We start from the raw sequence: 21980 nt of genomic DNA, 5'->3' as shown, positions 1-21980 counted from the left end.
TCATCCAGTAGCTTGCATGGTTTTCTGTGTTACAGTGGCAGAATTGAAAACACGGAGCCCAATAGATATTATGACAAAAACTTCTAACGGGAAATTACTTTTCTAGGCTGCCAGGAAAATCCATGCTGGGATTTTTTGGAAAATACTAGCCTAGCTAGGTGATACTCTCTACTGAGGGATGCAGTTGACCTTACAGGCAGAGAATTCATAAATAGACATCTCTAAGTGTGGAAAAACTCTCAAATTGGCAGTCTCAACATGCAGCGCATTTCTCTAAGTTCTCTTTTGCTATGGATAACAAATTCTTAGCTGTATGAATGTGTCTTTTTTTTAATTGACCTGGTTACTGAAACATGCAAAGTATATCTCTGCTGTGTACATGTTATCATCTCTGCAAATGTCGACTTCTAGTGCTAGCTTAAGGAAATTTTCAAGATGATATTCCTTTAGCAGTCAGGAGGTAAACCTGCAGGTTGATGGAGATTACCTTTTTAACTAGCTGCTGTTGTTTTCTTATCTCCTTGTGGTTGAGCACCATGTGACCCTGGCCACCTCTCATCCAGCTGGATTCCAGTGTTGCTCTAGTAGCCTATGTGTGGACTTCAATGGAGGACAGTAGTGTTTGTATTCTTGACATTGTTTCTCTGCTCAGTGCCCATATGAAACATGTATGGGCCACTAAAGACTAGTGATTAGAGATTTAATAATACAAGTGTGAAAGGGTATTGACATTAAAATTGGAAAATCGTTGTATCCAGGTGGAATGCTGCTCTGTGAGTTGAAATCTCAGGCAAGCTAACAAACTGGAACCCAATGTGTCAAATCCAGCTCTTGCGATGGACTGAATCTTGTAGATTTAGTCTTTTAGCTGTACTTACAAGTGTACAAAGAGAATGGAAGAAAATTTCCTTTCCACAAATGAATATAGGCTTAATGTAGAGATAGCATTAAAACAAAAAGAATCTGGGCTGAGCATCACATAATTTTTATAGCACTCTACTTCCTAGCACTTAATCTAGTCATAATATTTTCCTTTACAACCTTACTACCTTCTGAGTAATTCAGATGGTTAACTAGATTCTGCCATCTAAATTTACATCTGCAGTAAGCACAGAGTGTGTGTGTGTGTATGTGTGTGTCGATTCCTATGCAAATGGAAGGAACTCACCCCAGGATACTGTTATGGATGTGCCAATTTGAGTTGCTGCACGTCAGCTCACCACAAGCGTCCTGTCTCTCTTCCCAGGGTTCAGCGGATTCCTACACTAGCAGGCCGTCTGACTCCGATGTCTCTTTGGAAGAGGACCGGGAAGCGATTCGGCAGGAGAGAGAGCAGCAAGCAGCTATCCAGCTTGAGAGAGCAAAGGTGACTGTCCTTCCCCCTCCCACCCCCTGCTCCGTCAGAAGTGATGTGTGTGTCACTCCCCCAAACACAGTCATCCTAATTCACCCTTAGAGAAGTCACCAAAACCCTCAGGGGCTTGCTTCCCAACAACTTTCACCTTTCGTGTTTCATTTGAAGGTGTATCATTTGGGCATCTCCCGACTTACCTGTGTGGTCAGTGTCAGCCTTGTCATGCCCAGTGCTGGCACTGAGCCTCCCTGGGCACCAGCTGGGTACACCTGCTCTTGACTCTCCTTGCCCATTTCATCACTTTTACCACGGGCTGGAGCTGTGCTCTTGCTCTGTGTCTCTGCTTGTTGCTTTCTTCACTCTTGTCTCTTGGTTTCACTCCCCTATTTCAAGCTCAGGATGAAGTTCAACAGTGTGAACCATTTTGACAAGTGCAGCAAAGATGAGTAACAAAGTCATTGCCCAAGGAGACCTTTAGAAAGCTGCACAGGGAGAGGCCCCCAAGGGAACGTCTTCACCTGCCCACAGGAGTAGATGAATGACAGAACCGGAAGATTCCCTGGAGTTCTTTCATTCTGTCTTCCCAGTATTAAAAAAATTCTTTTTTGGTATAGACAGATTTTGTCAAATGACATTTTTATGAACAACAGCATATTAGACAGGGGTCATGGCCAGCTTCATGTCCTTGCCCTCCAAGGCAGCCTCCTTAGGCAAACTGGTGCAGCCTTTCTTTTGGAGGGAAAATCAAAGCCCAAATAAAATGACTTCCTCCTCCTTTCTATTTTAATAATGAAATCTTTGTAACATGGGAGATAGCTTGCCTACCTGCCACCATTATCCTATCTGTCTTAGCGTGGATACCTGTTGCATCTCTGTCTTGTTGGCAGAAGGCTCATTTTTGGCAATGCCCAAGAACGGCATTCATGAGATTCTGACTCAGTATTTTCTCCCCTGTTGCTCCCTGCCCCAGCTCCCAGCACAAAAACATGAGCCAGAAACAGCACAACCCAGAGTTGCAGAAATCTGGATCTTCTCACATGTAGCTGCTTTTTGTTTTAACATTTTCTTCCAAATCTGTCCTATGGCCATGGGGGCTGCTCAGCTGTCTGTCCATGCTGGCTCCTTGGTCTGCGCGGGCACCAGTTGCAGATCATTTTGTATGAAAAGAGTTTCAGAATAAACCTTTTGTGAGCTAGGGAGGCAATGATGTGTGTAGAGCTCCTGCCCCATCTGGCTGAGCCCTAACTGTGCGTGGTTTCCCTGGAGGGACCATGTATGCCACTATGTGGGATCCCGAGGACTTTTGGATCTAAAGTTAATTCAGAAATAGTTACCATACCACCTGCCTTTTACCATTCTCCAAACCTGAGTATGTATTTCCTGTATCCCAAAGCAGGATTCCCTGTGAAATGACACTTCTGACTAGATAGCAAAGTGCCAACTGTCTCGTTGCCATCTCACTTGTTTTTCCCACACTTTGAGATGCAGATCTGTATTTGGAATGCTGGAAAGTGCTACAATACAGACAAAAATGGCCATGCCAGTGGGACTGAATCATTTTCAGAGTCCTCTCTACCAGTCTGTTAATACTGTTTGGGAATATGCAACCCACTAGCACTCACTCTTTGAAAGTAATTGTCCTTGGTGCTTGCTGCTGTCAGTCCCCTCTATTTCCTTCTTTGTCTGAAAAATGCTCCTCTCTCTTCCTCCCTCTCTTGTCCTTGTGCCATGGCCCTGACCCCAGTCCAAGCCTGTGGCATTTGCTGTGAAGACGAATGTGAGCTATTGCGGCGCCCTGGACGAGGATGTGCCTGTTCCAAGCACTGCCATTTCTTTTGATGCCAAGGACTTTCTCCATATTAAAGAGGTAACTGGAAGCGTGCAACACACTGCATCCCTTGACCTGTGAAATGACTGGAGCCAGGAGATAGCTCTGAGCAAAGCTGGCCAAGGGGAGCCCTGTGGAGCTGCCAGTGCAGTCTCATTTAAATTCCCAGGCCATTGGCAGCCATTGATTCTCAGGGAGGTTTTCAGCTGACTTTTTAATAAGAGCTACTTTTAGTTAATAAATTAATTAATTTGAAAAGGCATAAAGACACACACAGAGAAAGAATGTTCTTCCATTTGCTGATTCTCTCCCACAATCCCAAAACAGCTTGGGCAGGGCTAGGCCAAATCCAGGTGCACAAAGACTAAACTGGAGTCTCCTATGTGAATGATTAGGACCTGGGTACTTCAGTTATCACTTGCTGCCTTTCAAGGGGAAGGGATTTCATTGTGAGATATGGCTGTCCCAAGTAGCATCTTCATCATGGTGCCAAAAGCCCAGTCCTCACTGAGATTAGGAAGGCTCATATCCTTGCTTGTCCTGTCACTCACAACAGTGGATCACAGTCAACATTTGAAATCCTAGAGTATATTTAGACCAGACCTGTGGCCCTATGGTCCCCTTATAATCACCTACAGTTGCTATACAGTAATACAACCATAGATCCAGCTTAGGGAACCCAAGTTGGGAGCCTGACAGATGCTGTAGTTATTAGACCTCAGACTGTGGTCCCATGACCCTGGGACCTCAGAACCAACACTAGCATGTTGAATAATTAACTCAAAGTATTAAAGCTATGGAGAGGACTGAGGATTCTGGAAAACAAAGCATAAAAATTGAAACAATTAAAGGAGGACTTGAGGCTGTGTATCTTGAAAGGTAGACTTGCCACTGCAAGTCATCAGAAGTGTTGTTGTTCTCAACCTAGGAGGCATGAAATTCTGCTTTATATCAGACCTTCTGTTTGGCAATGGAGGATCCAATGCTAGGATCACAGGCAGGAAGAACCAAGTCTGGTGGGAGAGATGGACAAGTGTGCAGTATCCTCACAGAAGACAAGATCCATTACAGAAAGACTGAATTGGTATTAGGGGTGTCCAAAGAAAGAGGGAGGGGGCCACCAGGGTGGGGAGGAGGGAATGGGGAAGCTGAGAAGAGCTGCAGAAGTGGCAAAAGCTGAGGGAGCTAGGCGAGGGTTGGGAATGAGGGTGGCACCAAGTGGAAGGAACAGCTGCAAGTCAGGCACCATGGCTGCAGGATAGTGGAAGAAGTGATACAGGGGCTACGACAGAGACGCTGGGACTGCTTGGGCCACGTAAATATGCCTGACTTGCACACCAGGCAGTGGTTTGCAGAGGAACTTGAGATCCATGATATGAATGTGACCAAACTTGTGTCCTAGAATGATAGCTCTGATGAGCATTGCGCAGGTGGGAGAACACACCCTAGAGATAAGACAGTGGCTGCAACAGAGAATAGAGGGGCCAACTTGGAGATAGAGGTAAGGGACAAATGGACAGGATCCAGAGATTTCACCTGGGTGGGGAGGGGAAAGTGGGGGTGGGAGGGCGGGAAAACATAGGGTAGAGGCCAGTGTCTTTGTTTTGCTTGGAAAGGTAGAGGATATTGTCCTCTCTAAAAACAGAGACAGTCAAGAGCAGGACAGATTTGGTACAGGGGTGGATGTGGTTATGAATTTGCTCCCCAGGACACTGTGTCTTGGGTGCTGTGAAATTCTCTATGAAAGTGTTGGAAAGGCTCTTAGCCACATAATCTGGAGGCCAGTAGAGAGCAGCTACAATTTGTTCTTCATGAACGCTGTGGTTTGAAGAGGATAGGTTGTAACCAGGGGAAATAGCATGGACCTGAGATAGCACAGAACTGAGTGAGTGCTTTTGAGATTCAGTTTATGTTTTTTTTTTTTCTTTTTAGGAGGAGGAAGACTTAGTGATATTTTCTATGCTAGACCTGGTAAAATATAGGAGGATGCAAAAGGACAGCTAATAGTACAGTAAGGGACTGGAGGAGAGAGGGAAAGGCAGACAAAGATGGAGAACAGGCCCAAGAATCAGGCTGAAGCCAAAGAAAGCATTACTTTATTGAACCACCTTGTTCTCTGCAGAATTGAGAACCTGGGTGACAAGTCACACTGGTTGGTCTCCATTTGCTGTACTAGGAGAAAAAGATTAGAAATATAAATTAAAAGGAAAACATGAAGAGGGAACAATGCAGTGAAATTTGAGATCTAGATTGTAATTAACATTGATTGCAATTAACATTATTTTTTCTTTTTGTTTTAAAGTGTACTTGGTTGTGGGTTGGAGGTTTCAAGGAGATTGACGTTGACTGTACCATGGACAAGGAAGGGTAGGAAGTTACAAAAAGACTTTATGTAAGGTGGAAGCTCTTGGAGCACCTGTGCATGCTGATAGTAACAGAGAAGAGCGATTGGTGGGAAAAGGGAACATTTGAGCAGACAAAAGTGTGCAAGGAGGGACAGGCCTTCGATACAGGTCATTTATCATTGCCACATGCAGGGAAATGACAAGTACTGACACAGACAGCCCAGAGCCTTGGTAATGAGGAATTGAGGCAGCAGCAACTTGAAGCTTCTAATCTTGATGGTGGGTGAAGTGAGGATGTTCCTGGAAGACAAGGACCCTTGACCTAAAACATGTGCCCCAGCATCTGAAGTGTTGAGTCTGTCATGCCATTCCTGTCAAAAATGACTAGGCCAGCCTCCTTGGCTGCTGACACCCATTGTTTCCGAAGAGAAGCAGCTGTCAGTTCTCGTATGTCACAAGCACACTCACTCTCACAACCATTGGGCTGGTTTTGCTACCTTCCTGCACCTATTAGTATTCTCAATTTGTTCTTCACTGATAACTTTGGTAGTTTGAGCTATGACATTATCTAGAAACCCTATGTGGGCCACAGCTGCACATTTTCCAGTCTTAAAAGACCAAATGAAAAGTATCTTACAAGGTCCTCATCCTTTTAGGAAACTCAAACTGAGGATTGGAGCGACGCTAAGGTGACATTTGCAGAAAGTGGGCATAGGCTCCTGGAACATGAACACAAATGAACCCATTTCTATAATCAGGTGCAGCCTTTTCACTAATCCATTGCCTAGGAGACCATCTTGTAGGCATCGTGTAAAATACTTTCTCAGTAGTGAAAAGCTTTAAATGCAGAGAAAGTCAACCTCTGTACTTGTCCCAAAAACGAAAATGATAAGCAAATTAAGCTCTTTAATTTACATAGTGACTTTCTTCTAAGTAGCTCCAAGGACTTTCATTTCCATTGAGTCAGCATCTTCTGTTCTTTAACTGTTTCCTAGAACTAAGTTGAACCACTTGAGAAAGTTGTGTTAACCATTTTACGAAGCCCTTTAAGGCCACTTGGGTACCATTTAACAAATTAGTACTCCAATGTGCCAACTTAATTTCAAGTTAAGCCCTAGAAACTGTGACTCATAGACTGTTTATTCCCCCACCACAGTAGAATTTAAATTCCAGACCTATACAGCAAAGATTCTAAAAGGGTTCCCTTGCCTTTTGTTAACTCAAAATAAACAAGCTTATTATTTCCAGCATCTTATCCTAAGTAAAAGGTAAAGGCAGGAAGATGGGGAAATCTGTGATCTGTATTGTTCAAGATTTTATCTCAGGTTAATTCAGCATTTCTTTCAATGTAGCCTAATACTACATACTTTACATACCTTGTGTAGGAGTTGTGTGCAAATAAAGACCCAATCCCTGTTTCTGAGTGTGAGGCTATTACTCAGAGTTTTATGCTGAGTAACATTCCTCCTTTACCACATGTCATTATCCTTCAGAGATGTACAGATACAGAGGGAGGTAGGGTTCCACTTTTCTCTGAGCTAAGCAAGACATATTATATGTTGTTATATTTTGAAACAATATGTATATATGTATGATCAAAGAGATAGTCAATCATATCCAACATTGTAAAGATGACAAAGGAAGTTATTGGAGTAAAGGAAGTTTTTTGGAATCATCCCTGAAAGGTGTTAATGATAGGAATCTGTTTTTCTAGAAATGACCCTGCTGAAACCTTCCCTTAAGGCAGGTGGTTTGGACTAAATTACTTTCTGCCCCGGGAGTCAGTAAACCTACAATTACAAATCCATTTTTGCTGACCTGTGAAATAGGGCCAGGTTGACAGAATCTTACCCTACGTTGGTTGAAGTCTTTATGTGGACCTGTGTCCCAAGTTTACATGTCATGGAACTTTATTTATATGGCAAAGAAAGAAACAGAAAAAGAGAAACAGAGAAAGCACTCCCATCTACTTACTGATTGGCCTTACAAATGCACTGAATAGCCAGGGCCAGGCTAAAACTCTATTGGTAGATTTCAGGAAATAGGAACTCTAGCCTTACCTCCCACAGGGATGCAGCTATCACTGCTGCCTCCCACGGGCTGCATTAGCAGGAAGCTGGAGTCAGAAGCTACAGCCAGGCATCAAGTCTAGGTACTCTAGTATAGGGGCAGGCATCTAAACTGCCAGTCTAAATGCTTGTCCTATAGTGTTTATTTAAATGGAAATCCTAGAGTTTCTCTTAGACTTCAAGCCATTTAGAGATTATTTCTAAATTTCCACATCTAAGTGTGTATTACACTCAAACTTTTCAAGAGTAGGGGTTTTTTCTCTTTATTTGAAAGATTATAGCTCTTTCTTCATGGCAGTAGACTACAGACAGTTAACTGTTACCTAAAGCTTTTGACAAACCACAAAATACAAGTGTGTTTTACCTCATGCCTAGCTGTCTTACCTTCCAGAGTTCCATTTATAATGATGAAACATTTATCCTTATTAAATCCATCCCTTAAGAATTGGCAAGGGCTTATGGATGTTCATGAAAGACACCCACTGTAAAACTGGAGGGTAAATCAGTGGGAAGAGGACGAAACTTGAGGAAGGGGGCAGAAAATCCCAGTGCCTATTAAGCTCTGTGCTAAAAACAAATGAATAAATGAAAATTTAAAATCTGAAAAAAAAAAAGAATGTGCTAGGGCTTCTGGGCAAAGACTGAAAGAATCAACAGGTCAGGACTGGCTAGTCCCGGGATTGGCCGACTTTAGCCCATTGAGCCAAATTTGGTCCACCTTTGCTGTCAAGAAAAAATTTTGTGAAAACCCAACTATGCTCATTTGCTTTTGTCTGTGAATACTTTTCTACTAGAACAGCATATTCAAGAAATGGGAATAGAGTCTACCTTACCTATAAAATCTAAAATATGTACTACTTAGATCCTTATGGAAGAAATTCACAGAACCTTGCTGTAATCAATTAAAGTTCCACTTGTATATTTAAGAGTATGCTTTTCAATGTCATGGAAAAGTAGAATTCAAAGGTAAGTTTGTTTTCCTGGAAACATATTTTAAAATCCATGTATAATTTTTTTCATAATAGACATTTCCATAATGTATATTTGTTTGGAGACCCATTCATAGTTTTTCATAATATGTATTTCTGTGAGCTTTTAGAAACTCCTACTATAATAGAATCTGTAATGGGACATTTTTATATTATAGAGTATAATATCACAACGGTTCATCCTCCTGGTCCTCTGAGATTACTGAATGAAATGTGACGATGAATGAATTCCTACTGATAGCCATTATATTTCTGCATTCCAGAAATACAACAATGATTGGTGGATAGGAAGGCTGGTGAAGGAGGGCTGTGAGATCGGATTCATCCCAAGTCCGCTCAGGTTGGAGAATATACGGATTCAGCAAGAGCAAAAACGAGGGCGTTTCCACGGAGGGTAAGTTTCCTCTTTTCCTTTTTGGTAGGAAAGTTAGGAGATGTTTTCAAGTTTGATGACCAGGTTAAAACCATGTGTTTTCAGAATACAAGACTCTTCTAGGTCCAGGGGGCTGTGCAGTTGAAACAGAAGGGTTTCAGAGAGCTCACTGTCTCCGTCGCATGCTGGCATCTGGGTGAATTCCATAATGGAAGCTGAAGCTGCTTTCTGTAGCTTCCACAAACCTACCCCCTCCTTGGGCACCAAGCTTTTCCCTGTGAGAATCACATAGACCATCCTTGTCCATAAAGCAAGTGGGAACTGACCTGAATCAGCATCGTGGCTCTTCTTGGTTCATTTTCAGACTCTCGATGGGCATAGAATGTACATGGGAACTGTGTGCATCCAGGTTTCTGTGACGTCTCCCATCTGCTGGTGTTGGAGTGAAGCACTGGCTAGCTGCCGATGAATCAACTTCTAGGCAGCTAATGAAGTAGCCATTTAGATCTCTGAATGCAGGTGGCCAAAAGTCCAGGGAATGCATGCACACCACTGGACATGTTTACATCCTTCTGGGAAATTACATACTGAAACATGAATTTCACTTATGTTATAGTCTTCATTAAAATCCTGAAGTAGAAACAGTTTTGATCATTTGCCCCTCAACATCTGTTTTCTTTTTCCCCAAGGATCAACAGAAACTTATTTTATTTATTTATTTTTAAAAATATTTTTATTTTGAATTTTTGAATTATGTGGTACAATTTCATATAGGCTAGGATTCCCACCCAGCTCCCACCCCCGACAGATTTTCCCCATTTTGCTACAATGGTATAGACTTTCATAAGGAATCATAATTCCATCAGTCTCTAATGTAAGTGTACCCCTATATTGCTGGTACAGACAATGTCAGACAGTCCAGTATCCCATTGTATACACATGTCCAACAGTTTCATTGGGAATCTATCTTTTGTCTGGAAGCAGGGATGCATGTTGCATTATAGCCCCACATCTGGATATGGTAGACCTCAGTACTCTGTGAATATACAATATCTATTTTCTGTTCAGCCTTTTTTTATTTTGATTTAAAAAAATCTTTATTGATTACATTGCATCATGCGACACAGTTTTATAGGCACTGGGATACCCCCTCCTCCCCAGAAACCCACCCCTCCCATGGTGGATTCTTCCACCTTGTTGCATCACCACAGTTCAAATTCAGTTGAGATTCTTTCCTTGCAAGCATCTACAAAGCATAGGGTCCAGCATCTTATTGTCCAGATAAGTTCAACGGTTTCTTGGGGAGACCATCTCTGGTCTGAAGGTAGAGCCGACAGAGTATCATCCCAATCAATTAAAAGCCCCAACATTACATCAGTAACAATTTATAACATAATGGAATTAGTTGACATGGTATTGTGTAACCAGCATGTTGAAAGAGAGAGAGAGAAAAGAAGAAAAAAAAAAGAGTGCAACTTCTGAACCACATCCTATGACTTCTACATTGACATTACAATTATTAGTTTATATACAGCTGGGTTCTATACACCTTAAAATGGCTATAGATTACTATTCAGCTGTCTCATGTCTATTTTAATTTTAGTATTTAGCAGTTTATAGCATTGAAGCATGATTTTGCAGAACCTGGCTGTTTTTCAGGTAGTCTAACTCTATAACTGTAACAAGACATATGTCAACAGTTTAGGTGAGCAGTTTTAGGAGGGGTGTGCAGAGAAATCTTCAATACCCTAGTGAGGACTAACTAATCTTTGTGTCCTACCCAGTGAGTTATAAGTGCATCCCCACTGCCCATTTCCTGTTTCTAAGCTTTCCTTGCTGTTTTTTGTTATTTGTTTGTTTATTTTTTAGTTTGTTTTGAGGGGTTTCTGGAGTGATCCTGATGGTCATTACGAGAGAGGGTGGGGACCCAAAGTCGGAACCAGGCACAAACCAGAGAAAGCTCCCCTCCCTAGTCCTGAAGGAAGTTTACTGTATTTCTGTTTCTGCGGACCACTCAGGGCTCCTGGTTGTCCTTCCGATGACCTTGGATCCGGCAAGGCAGGGTATGGGCTTTTCCCATCACATGTGGTAGATCCAAAGGGAGGTGGGTGACCTCAGAGTTCTCCGCCTCCAAAGGCACTCCAATTCCCTGTGGTCTCCTTGGCAGTTGGGATGTAGTCCTCGGAGCTCATACTGATAGTCCTTGGTGAGGATCTGGGAGTCTTCAGGGTTGGGATACAAGCCTCCTCCTGTCCCCCTGCTCCACTCTGGGGTCCCCCCTGCTCTATGCATATGACCTCCTGTTAAGAGGTTGTTGAGATTGCTCCTAATTCTCCCCATATGCCTTTGTAGTTTTGCCATTGTTTAATGCTGATTTGAGTCTTTTGTCTATGAGTTACCAGTTATGATCCTGATAGGTTATACTTCTATTGGGCCCTTTTTAAATAAAAAATTTTTAAAAGCTCTTCGGCTCTTTGGAACCCTTTTTGCCCTTATCAAACAGGGAGCCTTTTTATTAGAAATAGATCTCAAAGGGACATACTGAGCCACTTCTAATTATCAGTCTTCTTAGTGTGTAACTTGCCTGTGTTTTCATCAGATAGTCCCTTTCTCTAGACTTTCGTCTTCCATGCTCTTCTTTAAACACACGGGGAACACAGGTTCTGGCCTCAGGGCCTTTGCATTTGTCTCCATCGCTTTTCCTTCACATTTTCACCAGCTCACTTTATTTCCTGCTTTAAGTCTTTATTCAGCATCACATTTCCAAGGCCCCCTTTCCTACCCACTGTATTTACATGGCCCCTATTCTTCTCTGTACTTCCTATCCCTTTCCTGGGCTGACTTTTCTCTTTTGCTCTTACTCCTCTCAGAAATATTGTGTATTTACCTACTTATGTGGTTTAGCACTGGTATATCCTCCTCCTACACTGTAACCCATTAAAGGGAAAAGATTCTCTTCTGCCATTACCCATTGGTTGTAGTCCTAGCTTCTAGAATATGGAAGTGTAACCAAATAAATAAATAATAAATGAATTCATCGTTTTTCAGAGTTTCATTGCTGCTATTTATTAGTCCACAATTTGTTATAAACTTTTGAATCCAAGACCTTGGGGCAGCACAAAGTTAAGCCAAGAGCTCACAGATCTGGTCTTATTTCATCCTCATACCAGCCCTGTAAAGTGAAGCTTGTGTGTCTTACAAATGGGGAAGCTGACTAAATGGCAATGCTGGGATGAGAAATCCCATTTTCCCGAGTACAGATCAGTCTCTGACGTATCAAAAGTGAGGAATGTTTGTGAAATGGGAATGTGAACTCTGGGGCCTTTGTAGGTTCCGGAGGAGCTGCCACAGCACATGGGAGGAGATTAATGCTTTCAATCTAGGTCAGATATGATATTATTTGTGACTCGTTCCTTCATGTTAATTCTTAACTCAGACCCCCACATAATCAGTTTCTAGAAGAAGTGATTCCTTTAGTATTGTGACTTAAAAATATCTGTATATTCATCTATTTGAAAGGCAGAGAGAGAGAGACTCACCTTCCACCTTCTTGGTCACTCCCCAAATGACTGAAGCAGCCAGGGTGTGGCTAGGTTGAAGCCTGGAAACAGGAGCCTTCTCTAGGATGCTCATGTGAGTGGCATGGGCACACACACGTGGACTAGCCTCTACAGCCTTCCCAAGTGCAGGTGGCTAAGCCAGAAGCAGAGGAGCTGGCACAGAAACACACTCCAGGAGGAGTGCAGGTGTCTCAAGCGGAGGCTTAACCTTCTGTGCTATATACTTTCCGCTCCTTGCTGTTTGCAGAGCTTTGGTAGACAGCTCAAATTTGTGTCTTAGTGACTGGTGTTAGGTTAGCAAGCAGTTCAGAAGCACATGCCTGTTAGTAATTCCTTGGCCTGATTCCTCGGCCTGATTTCTACACTGAATCCCCGGAAGAAATACTTTTGTGAAGTCTTTCTGGAATCTCATTAGTTTCCTACTTTCTCTGAGAAATGAGGTCAAGGAAAACATTTGGACAGATTCTTGAAGTTCTGTGGAGTGGGAATGTGTGTGTTTTGTATCTTTTAGTGGCATGAAGGCCAATAAACACTTTGTGCTCTCCAAGTCTGTTTTCAAAGGACCTGGGAAGGGAATTTTAAGTTCCTTTTCTATATCCTAGGAAATCAAGTGGAAATTCTTCCTCAAGTCTGGGAGAAATGGTATCAGGGACATTCCGAGCAACTCCCACATCCACAGGTGAGGGTCTTAGTTATGCTGTTTTAATGGGATGTATTCATTTCTTAATATTTGAAGATACATGCAAGTATTTTTGCTAATTTGGAAACAAATCAAACATTTGATTTTGAAAGTTTCTTTTATTGAAAATGTCATTGCTCATTTGTTTGCGGTAGTGATTGGGTTTGATTAAAAGATTCCTAATGGAACTAGAAATTCAGATTTTTATTATTTTGAAAAACCTTATCTACTCCTGAGGTAATTATCCACTGTATCATGCCAATCTGTGACAAGTTCATCCTTCTACCCAAGTGCCCAGCAGACTTTGCTGTGGAGAGGGCCTATAAGAGAGGAGAAAAACGTTGTAGGCTATTAAAAAATTCTACTTTTTTCCCCGTGTGAAAATTTGAATGTACTGTTATAGCAAGGATGATGGAGATTGGGTGAGTTGAGACTGAGAACGTGGTAGATGATTTCTGCTTTGACAGTAGACATCATATCCTGGAATGAACAACGATGTATGGTGTGGTGGTCTCATTGGAAATTATAGACACATTCACACAGGAATTTTCTCCCTCTACCTTCTCTGACCCCGTAGACCAATTTCATTCTGTCAATAAGTGATGGGCAATTCAAAACAGCAGGTCGGCTTCATGTGTGTTAAAAGTGGTTTGGGGTCAGTTATGAAGATCTGCTTCTTTGTTCTTATGAATCCCTTCTGATCTCTAGCACTCTGAACCAAACCAGGGCTCTAGGTTGCCCCTCCTCCACCCTTCTAATAAGCTGGACCTGCTTGCATGGTCAAAAAGTACTTTCATCAGATGCTGACTATATTTTCCTTCTCTTTCATTATCAGGACATGGTAGTTTTTGACTGTTGCCTACTGGAAGGAACAGAAATGGCTCATTATGAATTTATTTAAAATATCTAAGTAGCATTGTAAGAAAACATCAGTATCCTAGAAAATGAGCAAGACAACAACAACAACAACAAAAAAAAACTACAAATGTATCTTTGGTTTACCATAGTTACACCCCTAAAAATAAGTAGTGATTCTAGCCTGTGTTGCTGCTCTGCTTTCTTTATTGGTTTCATCTTTTCCACTTGTTCCCAGCCACACTGGGTACGGTATTCCTCATGGGAAGAAGCCCATGGTTAATGACAGGCCCAGAACGTCCAGTGTCATGATGAACTCCCTTCCATCACCCCCTCCCAATGTAGAATTAGGACACATGTATGTTTGTTCAGGGAGGAAGCTGTGTGCTTTTCTCATATGTTCAAAATCAGCACATCCAGAATGAAATAACAGAGATGGACATTTCAGAGGGGGTGATGGGGCAGTAAGGAAGATAATGATAGGGACACATGCCTACTTGCATCCATTTTTTAAGGTCTTATACTATCACTTACAGCAATGATATGTTTTGATATGGTTCTCATTGTTGTTTTTTTAGCAAAACAGAAGCAAAAAGTGGTAAGTTGTGTTTCCTTTTTAAGTCTGTTAAGGTTTTTATACATATGTGCCTGCAATGCTTCATTTCAGTGACCCAATGGCTATAAAATAAGGGATATGCCTCCTTGGTGGGGGGACTCATTGTCATCATTGATGGTTGAACATGAGCACTGGGAATGTTGTGGCTGTGAAGGTAGTATGCTCAAGCCTAGCTTGTCACATGTGTTGAATCATCTTTTTCAGACGGAGCACATTCCTCCTTATGATGTCGTGCCATCAATGCGCCCTGTGGTGTTAGTGGGGCCATCTCTGAAAGGTTACGAGGTACAAATATCACCTGTCACTCTTCACTTCTTCATTGAGAATCTCAGGAGCCGGTCATGTGGGTGCTTGCTCCTCCAGAGTCTGGCCACATTTAGGTATTAGTGGAAGCCAGCTCTCAGGATGGGAAGGTGGGAGGGACAATGTGGGATTATGTGACCTTGTGCTCCTTCTTTCCTTTTCATCTTCTATGCATTACCCTGTACCATTCCTACTATTATTAGAACTATTAGAGTAAGTCTAGTACAGGAGAATATATAAGCAATGTTCCAGCAAACCTAAACCCCTCAAATCTCACCCTACTGTGTGCTCAAGACATTAGTATGTTCTACCAAATGTGCGTTCTTATTTATTTTACAGGAGATATAGATAAAAATTCACCAAAAACATGGGTGAGCTTTGGAGAGGAATTGAGTAATATCCTGTAGCAAGTAGAGGACTTGCTTGTGTGGCATTTTAGATATTGGCTTCTTGACCTTGTGCTAGCATGGTTTAAATAGGTGAACGCTGAAATCTGAAAGGGAGATGCCTCCAGAGTGCCATTCCCATTGAGCCTGTACACATTTGTGTACACTCAGTACTCATTTGTTGAACAAATTAATCTCTTTGGGGCAGATCTAAGCATTCCATCTCTCCTCTCTTTCTGTCAGAGTTGGAAATGTCATAGGGAAAAGTGGAAACAAAGGAGACAAAATTCTAGCCATGGGAATAGAAAATTTCCATCAACACAGATCGATCAGATAATTCCCAGCACTGCCTGTGGGATTTTTAATTGTTTCTCACTGCACTCCAGCACAACTTAGGCATGCCAAGGATGGCCAACACCTGTGCATGACAGCCTGTCATTTCTTGGTGGCAGTCCTCTCCCTTAACAAGGGCAGAGACTAGAGGTTTGCCTTGGGGGTCTTGAGCACTATTAATGTATTCCTAGGCATCTGAGGAGAGAACTAAGAGAAATTTCAGCCACTGGGCTTGGTCACGTATAAGAAGCTTCTTCCACAATAATTTCCTTTAGGAGCTTGTGATTAAGGTCTCTGTTCAATCCTAGTGCCCTTCCCTTCAACTGCTCTCACATTTGACTTCTCTTTTCTCTCTGTTTGCCTCATTCTCTTGTTCCCACCTCTGCAAAGGTAACAGACATGATGCAGAAAGCCCTCTTTGATTTCCTGAAGCACAGGTTTGATGGGAGGTGAGATGTACAGATGTTTTTGTATATTCTTCATTTTCCTGTAACCAAACATTGTATGAAAAAAAATGTATGGAATCTTGTTTTCAGCATTTGCAGAAGTTTACTAAAAAGTTAGCATTGCATTTTGGGGGGACAGGGAAGGAAAGGGCTCTGAAAATAAGCAAAATGGCACGAATCTCCAAGGAGATAGGAACATGAAATATGTTAGCTTTTATTTTTCTTATTTCATGTTGAAGTCATAACAGACTCTTATAAACTAATTAAAATATGTTATATATCTGGTGAATATTGCAGTGGTTTGCTGATGAGGCTGGGCAACATCACTTGAGCTTGTGTTTGCACACTGTGTGTGTATGATATGAATATATAAAGGCTTGAATTTCCTCAGAAGGATACAAGAATTGTTTCCATCATAATCCTTCCAAAGTGACTATTCCTGGAGGAAATAATACCTTTTAGGATGATTAGCTCTGGGCTTATTTTCTTGGAAATGATCTTGTAATTCCTGCAGTTGCCATGGTCTGTTTTGCATTTTTCCTACCATGGCCTATTATTAGTAGTAAAGCTCAGCTTTGAGCCATCAAGTCATTTGATCATTTGAATGTTACAAAAGATGTCTATGACAGTTTCCATGCTTGGAAGCGCAATGTAAAAAGTCATGATTAACCCAATACTAAGTACTAGGAGTTTTCACAATGTAGAATGCATTGCAAGTAAAAATTGCATGAAAAAAACAGGAGATTTGGGCTGACAAAAATTTGAATAGCCCATTTCAAGAAAAATGAGTGAGTTTATTTAATTTGTTCCCTTAAATGGAGCAAATTATAAAAAGCCAAATATTTTCAAATTGATTTTAATGAAGCTAGTATTTAAGAAAAAATACTCAAAGTACAAATTGTATTTGAACCCCCAAAAAGTCTTTTGGATAATTGCGTTAAAGTATTCATTAATTGCTAAGGACTATATATTAAAAAAATAAACAGATTTTATTTTCAGTAATTGAGACTTTAATTAAAAAAAATGTTTCCACACCATTGTGTGGATTACAAAATACATGAATGTGGGTCACACTAATTTAATAGAATGTGTTTATGACATAGACACAATGGAAGTTTGTTGTTGCTCACTTGCCAATCAAACACAGGTGTTCCTGGCTGAAAAAGGCCTAGAGAAGGAGAAGGGGGGAAGTGGACAGAAAGATTGTCATTTTGAACCTGTTTGTTGGGGATGATCTCTCGGTCAGCTGGTCTAGGAAAGGAATGTACAGGATCTGGAGGAGGTACAGATGACTTCTCTCATTTCACTGGATAGAACTTGGTCATGTCTTCATACCTGGTTGCAAAGGAGGCTGGAAAATACTACCTACCTGTGCATCCAGAAGGATGGAGAAATAGGTTGTGTTGAACAGTTACCCCCTTCTGCCAGTGAGTGCAAAAGCTATAAAAGAAAAGCAGATTTTTATCCCATTTCACTCTTTTCAAAAGAAGACAAGCAGAGAATGAAGTGGTTTCAAAGAATGCAAGTGAGAAGCACTGAAGACTAGACTATTGAATTTAGAAGGACAGGTAATCTTTCCAGCAGCCACACTCAGACAGTCTGCTCCTGTTAAAACAAAACAAAACAAATATATGGCTAGCTCTTGGGAGTTGACTTGAAAGACATAACAGAGAATGAGCTGCACTCTGACTGTTTAACTGAATAGCCTTGGTCTTGGTCCTGGCCTTGGATGTTTTGATCCATGGCCCTTACCTTCATACAACTCTCCACTGATTGAAGGTAGCACAGGCCTCTGTTCTTCTTGAGCTTTGCTTGGTGTCATTTGGATTTAACCTGAAGTACCTTCTAAGATAGTTTTGAACAATCATCTTTCCTCTGACCCTGTCATAACCCTCAATGTGAACAAACCCGTAACGCAGCCTGGGTTTATGTTAGACTGATTTAGTCCCCACATTGCATGCCTGTGAACAACAATATTGTTAAAGGTTTGAAAGATAGGACTTTGGGATTAAAAGAAAGGATTTTAGATGATTTAGCGAAAGCAAAGAATGATTTGATTATTACACTCAAGCATAAAAAAACAAAACAAAATTGATGTCTCCTCTTGATAAAGAGGAAATTCATTTCATACCAACAGAGAATTTTCTTGGATCAAGCAGAATTGTCTGCATCAATTACATACAGTTATCATAGGGATAGAATTAAAATGTCAATGCCAAGTATTCATGTAGTCTGATGACACAACAGAGAATCTGGAGCAAAAGTCCAGCAGCAATAAAAAGTCATATTGTAGCTGGAGACAGACTCAGCCCTAGAGAAATCTTCTGCACAACAGAGCTGGTAGAGGTCAAAGGTTAGAGCCAGAGTGTGGACTTGCTTTCAAATAATTAGAGTCCAGCACAGCAGAAAAGCAGTGAGTTATTTGCAAGAGTATGTGGAGAAATTGATAAGAAAAAATTTGCCGGTAGGTTCACATAGACTGACAAATCTTCCGTCTGTGAAATACAAATACATCTGCTGCATTTTGTTACCAATTAATAAATGGAAAGAAAAACTGGAACCAGCCAAAAGAATGATTCTGCAGAAGACTTTAGCACAATAAAGCACATCAGCAATGTTCTCTAATGAGCACCTGCTCAGTGTCTCAGCAGCTGTGAAGGCAGTAGCCTAGATGAGAAGTCAGTGGAAAGTCCCAGTGTTTTTCAGAAACAGTGAAGGAGAAATCCACTGGTAAAAAGGCTTTCTTCTTCAATACTGCTTTCCAGATCCAGGTTATAAAATCATTGAAAAAGCTTGGATTGAAGTCCAACACCTTGTCTATAATAGAATCATTGACAGCAGAATATTTTGGATACCTTTGAAATAATTCGACACAGTTTAGAGCTAGTTATTATGCAACTTCATTGTTGTCATTGTAATTGTGGGCCCCAGTTACTATACCTGTAAGGAAAATGTGAATGTCATTGTAATTGTGGGCCCCAGTTACTATTACCTGTAAGGAAAATGTGAAGTGTAAATGTGAAGGACCTTCTCTCTATATGAGTATCTCAGTGTATAATGATTTTTATGCACAAATGATAAAGATAAACTAGACCTACAAATTGCTACAGTGGCACCAGTGTGGAATTTCTCTCTTCATTTCAAGCCACACTCATTGGGAGTCATCAGTCCAGTGTAGTTTGTTCAGTTGACTACATTAGACCGCTTGTAGGTTGAATGAAAAGTAGTCGTAGTATTTGCAGTTGGTTAACCTATGTCAATCATTTCAAATACCCATAAAGTTGTTACCCATAAAGTTCAACTTTATGGCATTTGTCACCTGCTTTGTGACTTAAATGATCATGACCAAAAAAGCTTAAGTGAGCGCTGTGTAACATACACAGATAGAAACTGAAGCTAAACGAAGCTGCTGTTCAAGGAACATATCAAGAGAATCAAAGATTTGAGAAAGACTGCAAAAGAAGCTGAGAATACAACTTAGAGCAATTCAGAGAGATGATATCTATTTGTAAAGATGAAATGGGAATGCTCGATGTTATCACAACACAGCCAAGTCATGTAAGAATAAAAATAATCTGTAGCTATAATCCGGTAGAAATTTACCAGCAGTGTTTCCTGTCTCAATCAACATCATTCTCTTAGAATTTCTTTTATGGTTTTATATTCAAATGCAGACTCATCCGACAGAAAAAAAATAATTGACCTCTTTATATCTCAAATGTAAATACTTAACTTAGGATGTTTTGATTATAGCTGCCCAGTCCTCACAGTGTAGTATAAATTTCACAGAAGTGGGGAGAATCCATGATAGAATGCTAACTTTTGAGGATAGTTTATTTATTATTTTTTTTTTGCATTTTTTTTTATTTTGACAATCTTTACATGGTTAATTAGGGTAGAAAGATTCAAGGGCTACAGGAAAGTGGGTAAGACTAGTATTTTTTCCATATTGTTTCCTTCATGTTTAAAGGGGGGTATTTAAGGGAGAAGGCCCACCCAATTTCCCACCCTCCACAGGTCCCGGATGTAGGGCATGCTCTGAGGTTCTTGCTCAAGTGGTTTTGATATTTCAACAGTTATGAATCGCTGCCAATCTTGCCACTCCAAGCACTGTGAGGTCCTTGAAGAATCCACTGATTGACATAGTCCATCATAGCTGAGATGGTTGGCTGACCTGTTCTGTCTTCTCTCTTTTCTTGGTTAGGGTTCTGAGTCCAGCATTTTGATTGGGGAGACCTCCAAAGGAACTTTGTCTGAGGTGTGCTCAAACCAGATTCTTGTATGTGCTAGCAAGTACAGGGCCGAGCACAGTCCATCGCCCCATCAGCTGGTGGTTGCAATTGCTGGGTTGGTTCTGTTTTCACTCCCGACTTCCACTGGAATCAATGGGTGTTGCAGTCCAGCCTGGTTCTGCCCAGCACATACGTGGCCCTCGGATAAACCAGTGGGAGCTGCAGCCTAGTTGGAGCGACCGCAATAACCCCCACCAGGCCCGCCCTCTGCCCTGGTTTGCCAGTATGTGTAGCAGTAATCCAGTCTGTCCCACACCCCATTCCCATTCCAGCCGCTGTCCTAGTTTTATGCCCTCCCGTGGAAGTGGTAACCCAAGAGGGATGAGCCCACTATTTCCCTCCCAGGCCTCTCCCACTCCCAGATTATGCACTCTTGAGGATAGTTTATAATAGAAGTGTATCTCCTTCAAATCTTCAAATTTCTGATAATTATCTTAAATACATTATGCATATGCCAGTTATTCCTAAAGGCTATGAATAATTATTTAAGAAGGAAATTTTAAATATTTCTTTTCTTGCTACTAATGACAGTTCCATGAGATAGTTATAGCATATCTACTGTTGCATTTTGTTGATTAGGACACTGAAACTCAAAAGATGTCATGACATGTCCCTGATCAAGCAACAGCCAAGAAGATCTATAACGATACTTCAGTTCTGTCACTTTCATCCCTGTCCTCCTAAAAATGTGTAGTTCTGTACTTTGGAACCCATGCATACTAGAATTTTTAAAATATGTATACTTATTGGGTCACATGTCAGATGTAACAAGGATCATCTGTAAAAGAATATTACAAGTAAAATATTACCAACATGAAAATACTAATTAGTTTTGAATAAATGTGAAAATATTGACAGTAATTCATTTTCCATAGAAAACCACAGAAAACTCATACTTACAGCACATGATCGATTACAGCAATTATAATGAATTCCATAGAAATATGTGGTAGTTGGGTTTAGAGAATTTCAGAGAATATGACTTTCAGTGTTTTCTAAAGAAAATTCCTGCTGCGTTCAGTCCTCTAGAGAACTGAACTTTTAGCCCTTCACATACTGTGCATAATTACAAAGTATATCACAGAAGGTTCCCAAGAGAACTTCTTAGAGACACAGGAGGGTGCTACAAAGAGTCTGTTGAAAATGGAATTAAAAGAAAAGCTTATGAGACAGGTATTATAGTGAGCTTTAAGCTGCAGTTTGGGACACCATATGTCTTAATAGATTAGGGTTCAAATTCTGACTACTCTGCTTAGCTTCTTGCTTGGCAGGTAGTGGGTGGTGGCTCAAGTACTTGATTTCCTGCCACTCAACTGGGGGACTGGATGGAGTTCCTGAATCCTGGCTTCAGCCTGACTCAGCCACAGATATTAGGGCCATTTGGGAGTGAACCAGCAGATTGAAGAGCGCTGTCTCTCTGCCTCTCTCCCTTAATCTCTTTGTGTCTCTTCATCTCTGTGTCACTGTGCCATTGGAATAAATATTTTTAAGAAATACTTTTTGAAAAATTGAATTTATTTAGGTGCAAAAAATTTGAAATCCACGTATATGA

The 21980-nt window shown here is 41.1% G+C and overlaps 1 protein-coding gene across 3 annotated transcripts in view; it reads left to right on the top strand.

Moving 5' to 3' along the window:
* Positions 1 to 21980, top strand: part of CACNB4 (calcium voltage-gated channel auxiliary subunit beta 4) — a 263369-nt gene that overhangs the window by 215521 nt on the left and 25868 nt on the right. For all 3 annotated transcript variants that reach the window (XM_040971569.1, XM_040971567.1, XM_040971568.1), the window contains exons 3-9: positions 1247 to 1366; positions 3099 to 3221; positions 8849 to 8979; positions 13121 to 13197; positions 14631 to 14650; positions 14873 to 14953; positions 16081 to 16139. In XM_040971569.1, the coding sequence (XP_040827503.1) occupies positions 1247 to 1366; positions 3099 to 3221; positions 8849 to 8979; positions 13121 to 13197; positions 14631 to 14650; positions 14873 to 14953; positions 16081 to 16139 (611 nt within the window). The remainder of the gene's footprint in view (positions 1 to 1246; positions 1367 to 3098; positions 3222 to 8848; positions 8980 to 13120; positions 13198 to 14630; positions 14651 to 14872; positions 14954 to 16080; positions 16140 to 21980) is intronic.

Source organism: Ochotona curzoniae, unplaced genomic scaffold (assembly GCF_017591425.1).
Source record: "Ochotona curzoniae isolate NIBS_2020 unplaced genomic scaffold, NIBS_Ocur_1.0 contig_2210, whole genome shotgun sequence".
Taxonomy (NCBI): domain Eukaryota; kingdom Metazoa; phylum Chordata; class Mammalia; order Lagomorpha; family Ochotonidae; genus Ochotona; species Ochotona curzoniae.
The sequence above is the reverse complement of the archived record's forward strand: the minus strand, read 5'-3'. Positions and strand labels throughout refer to the sequence as shown.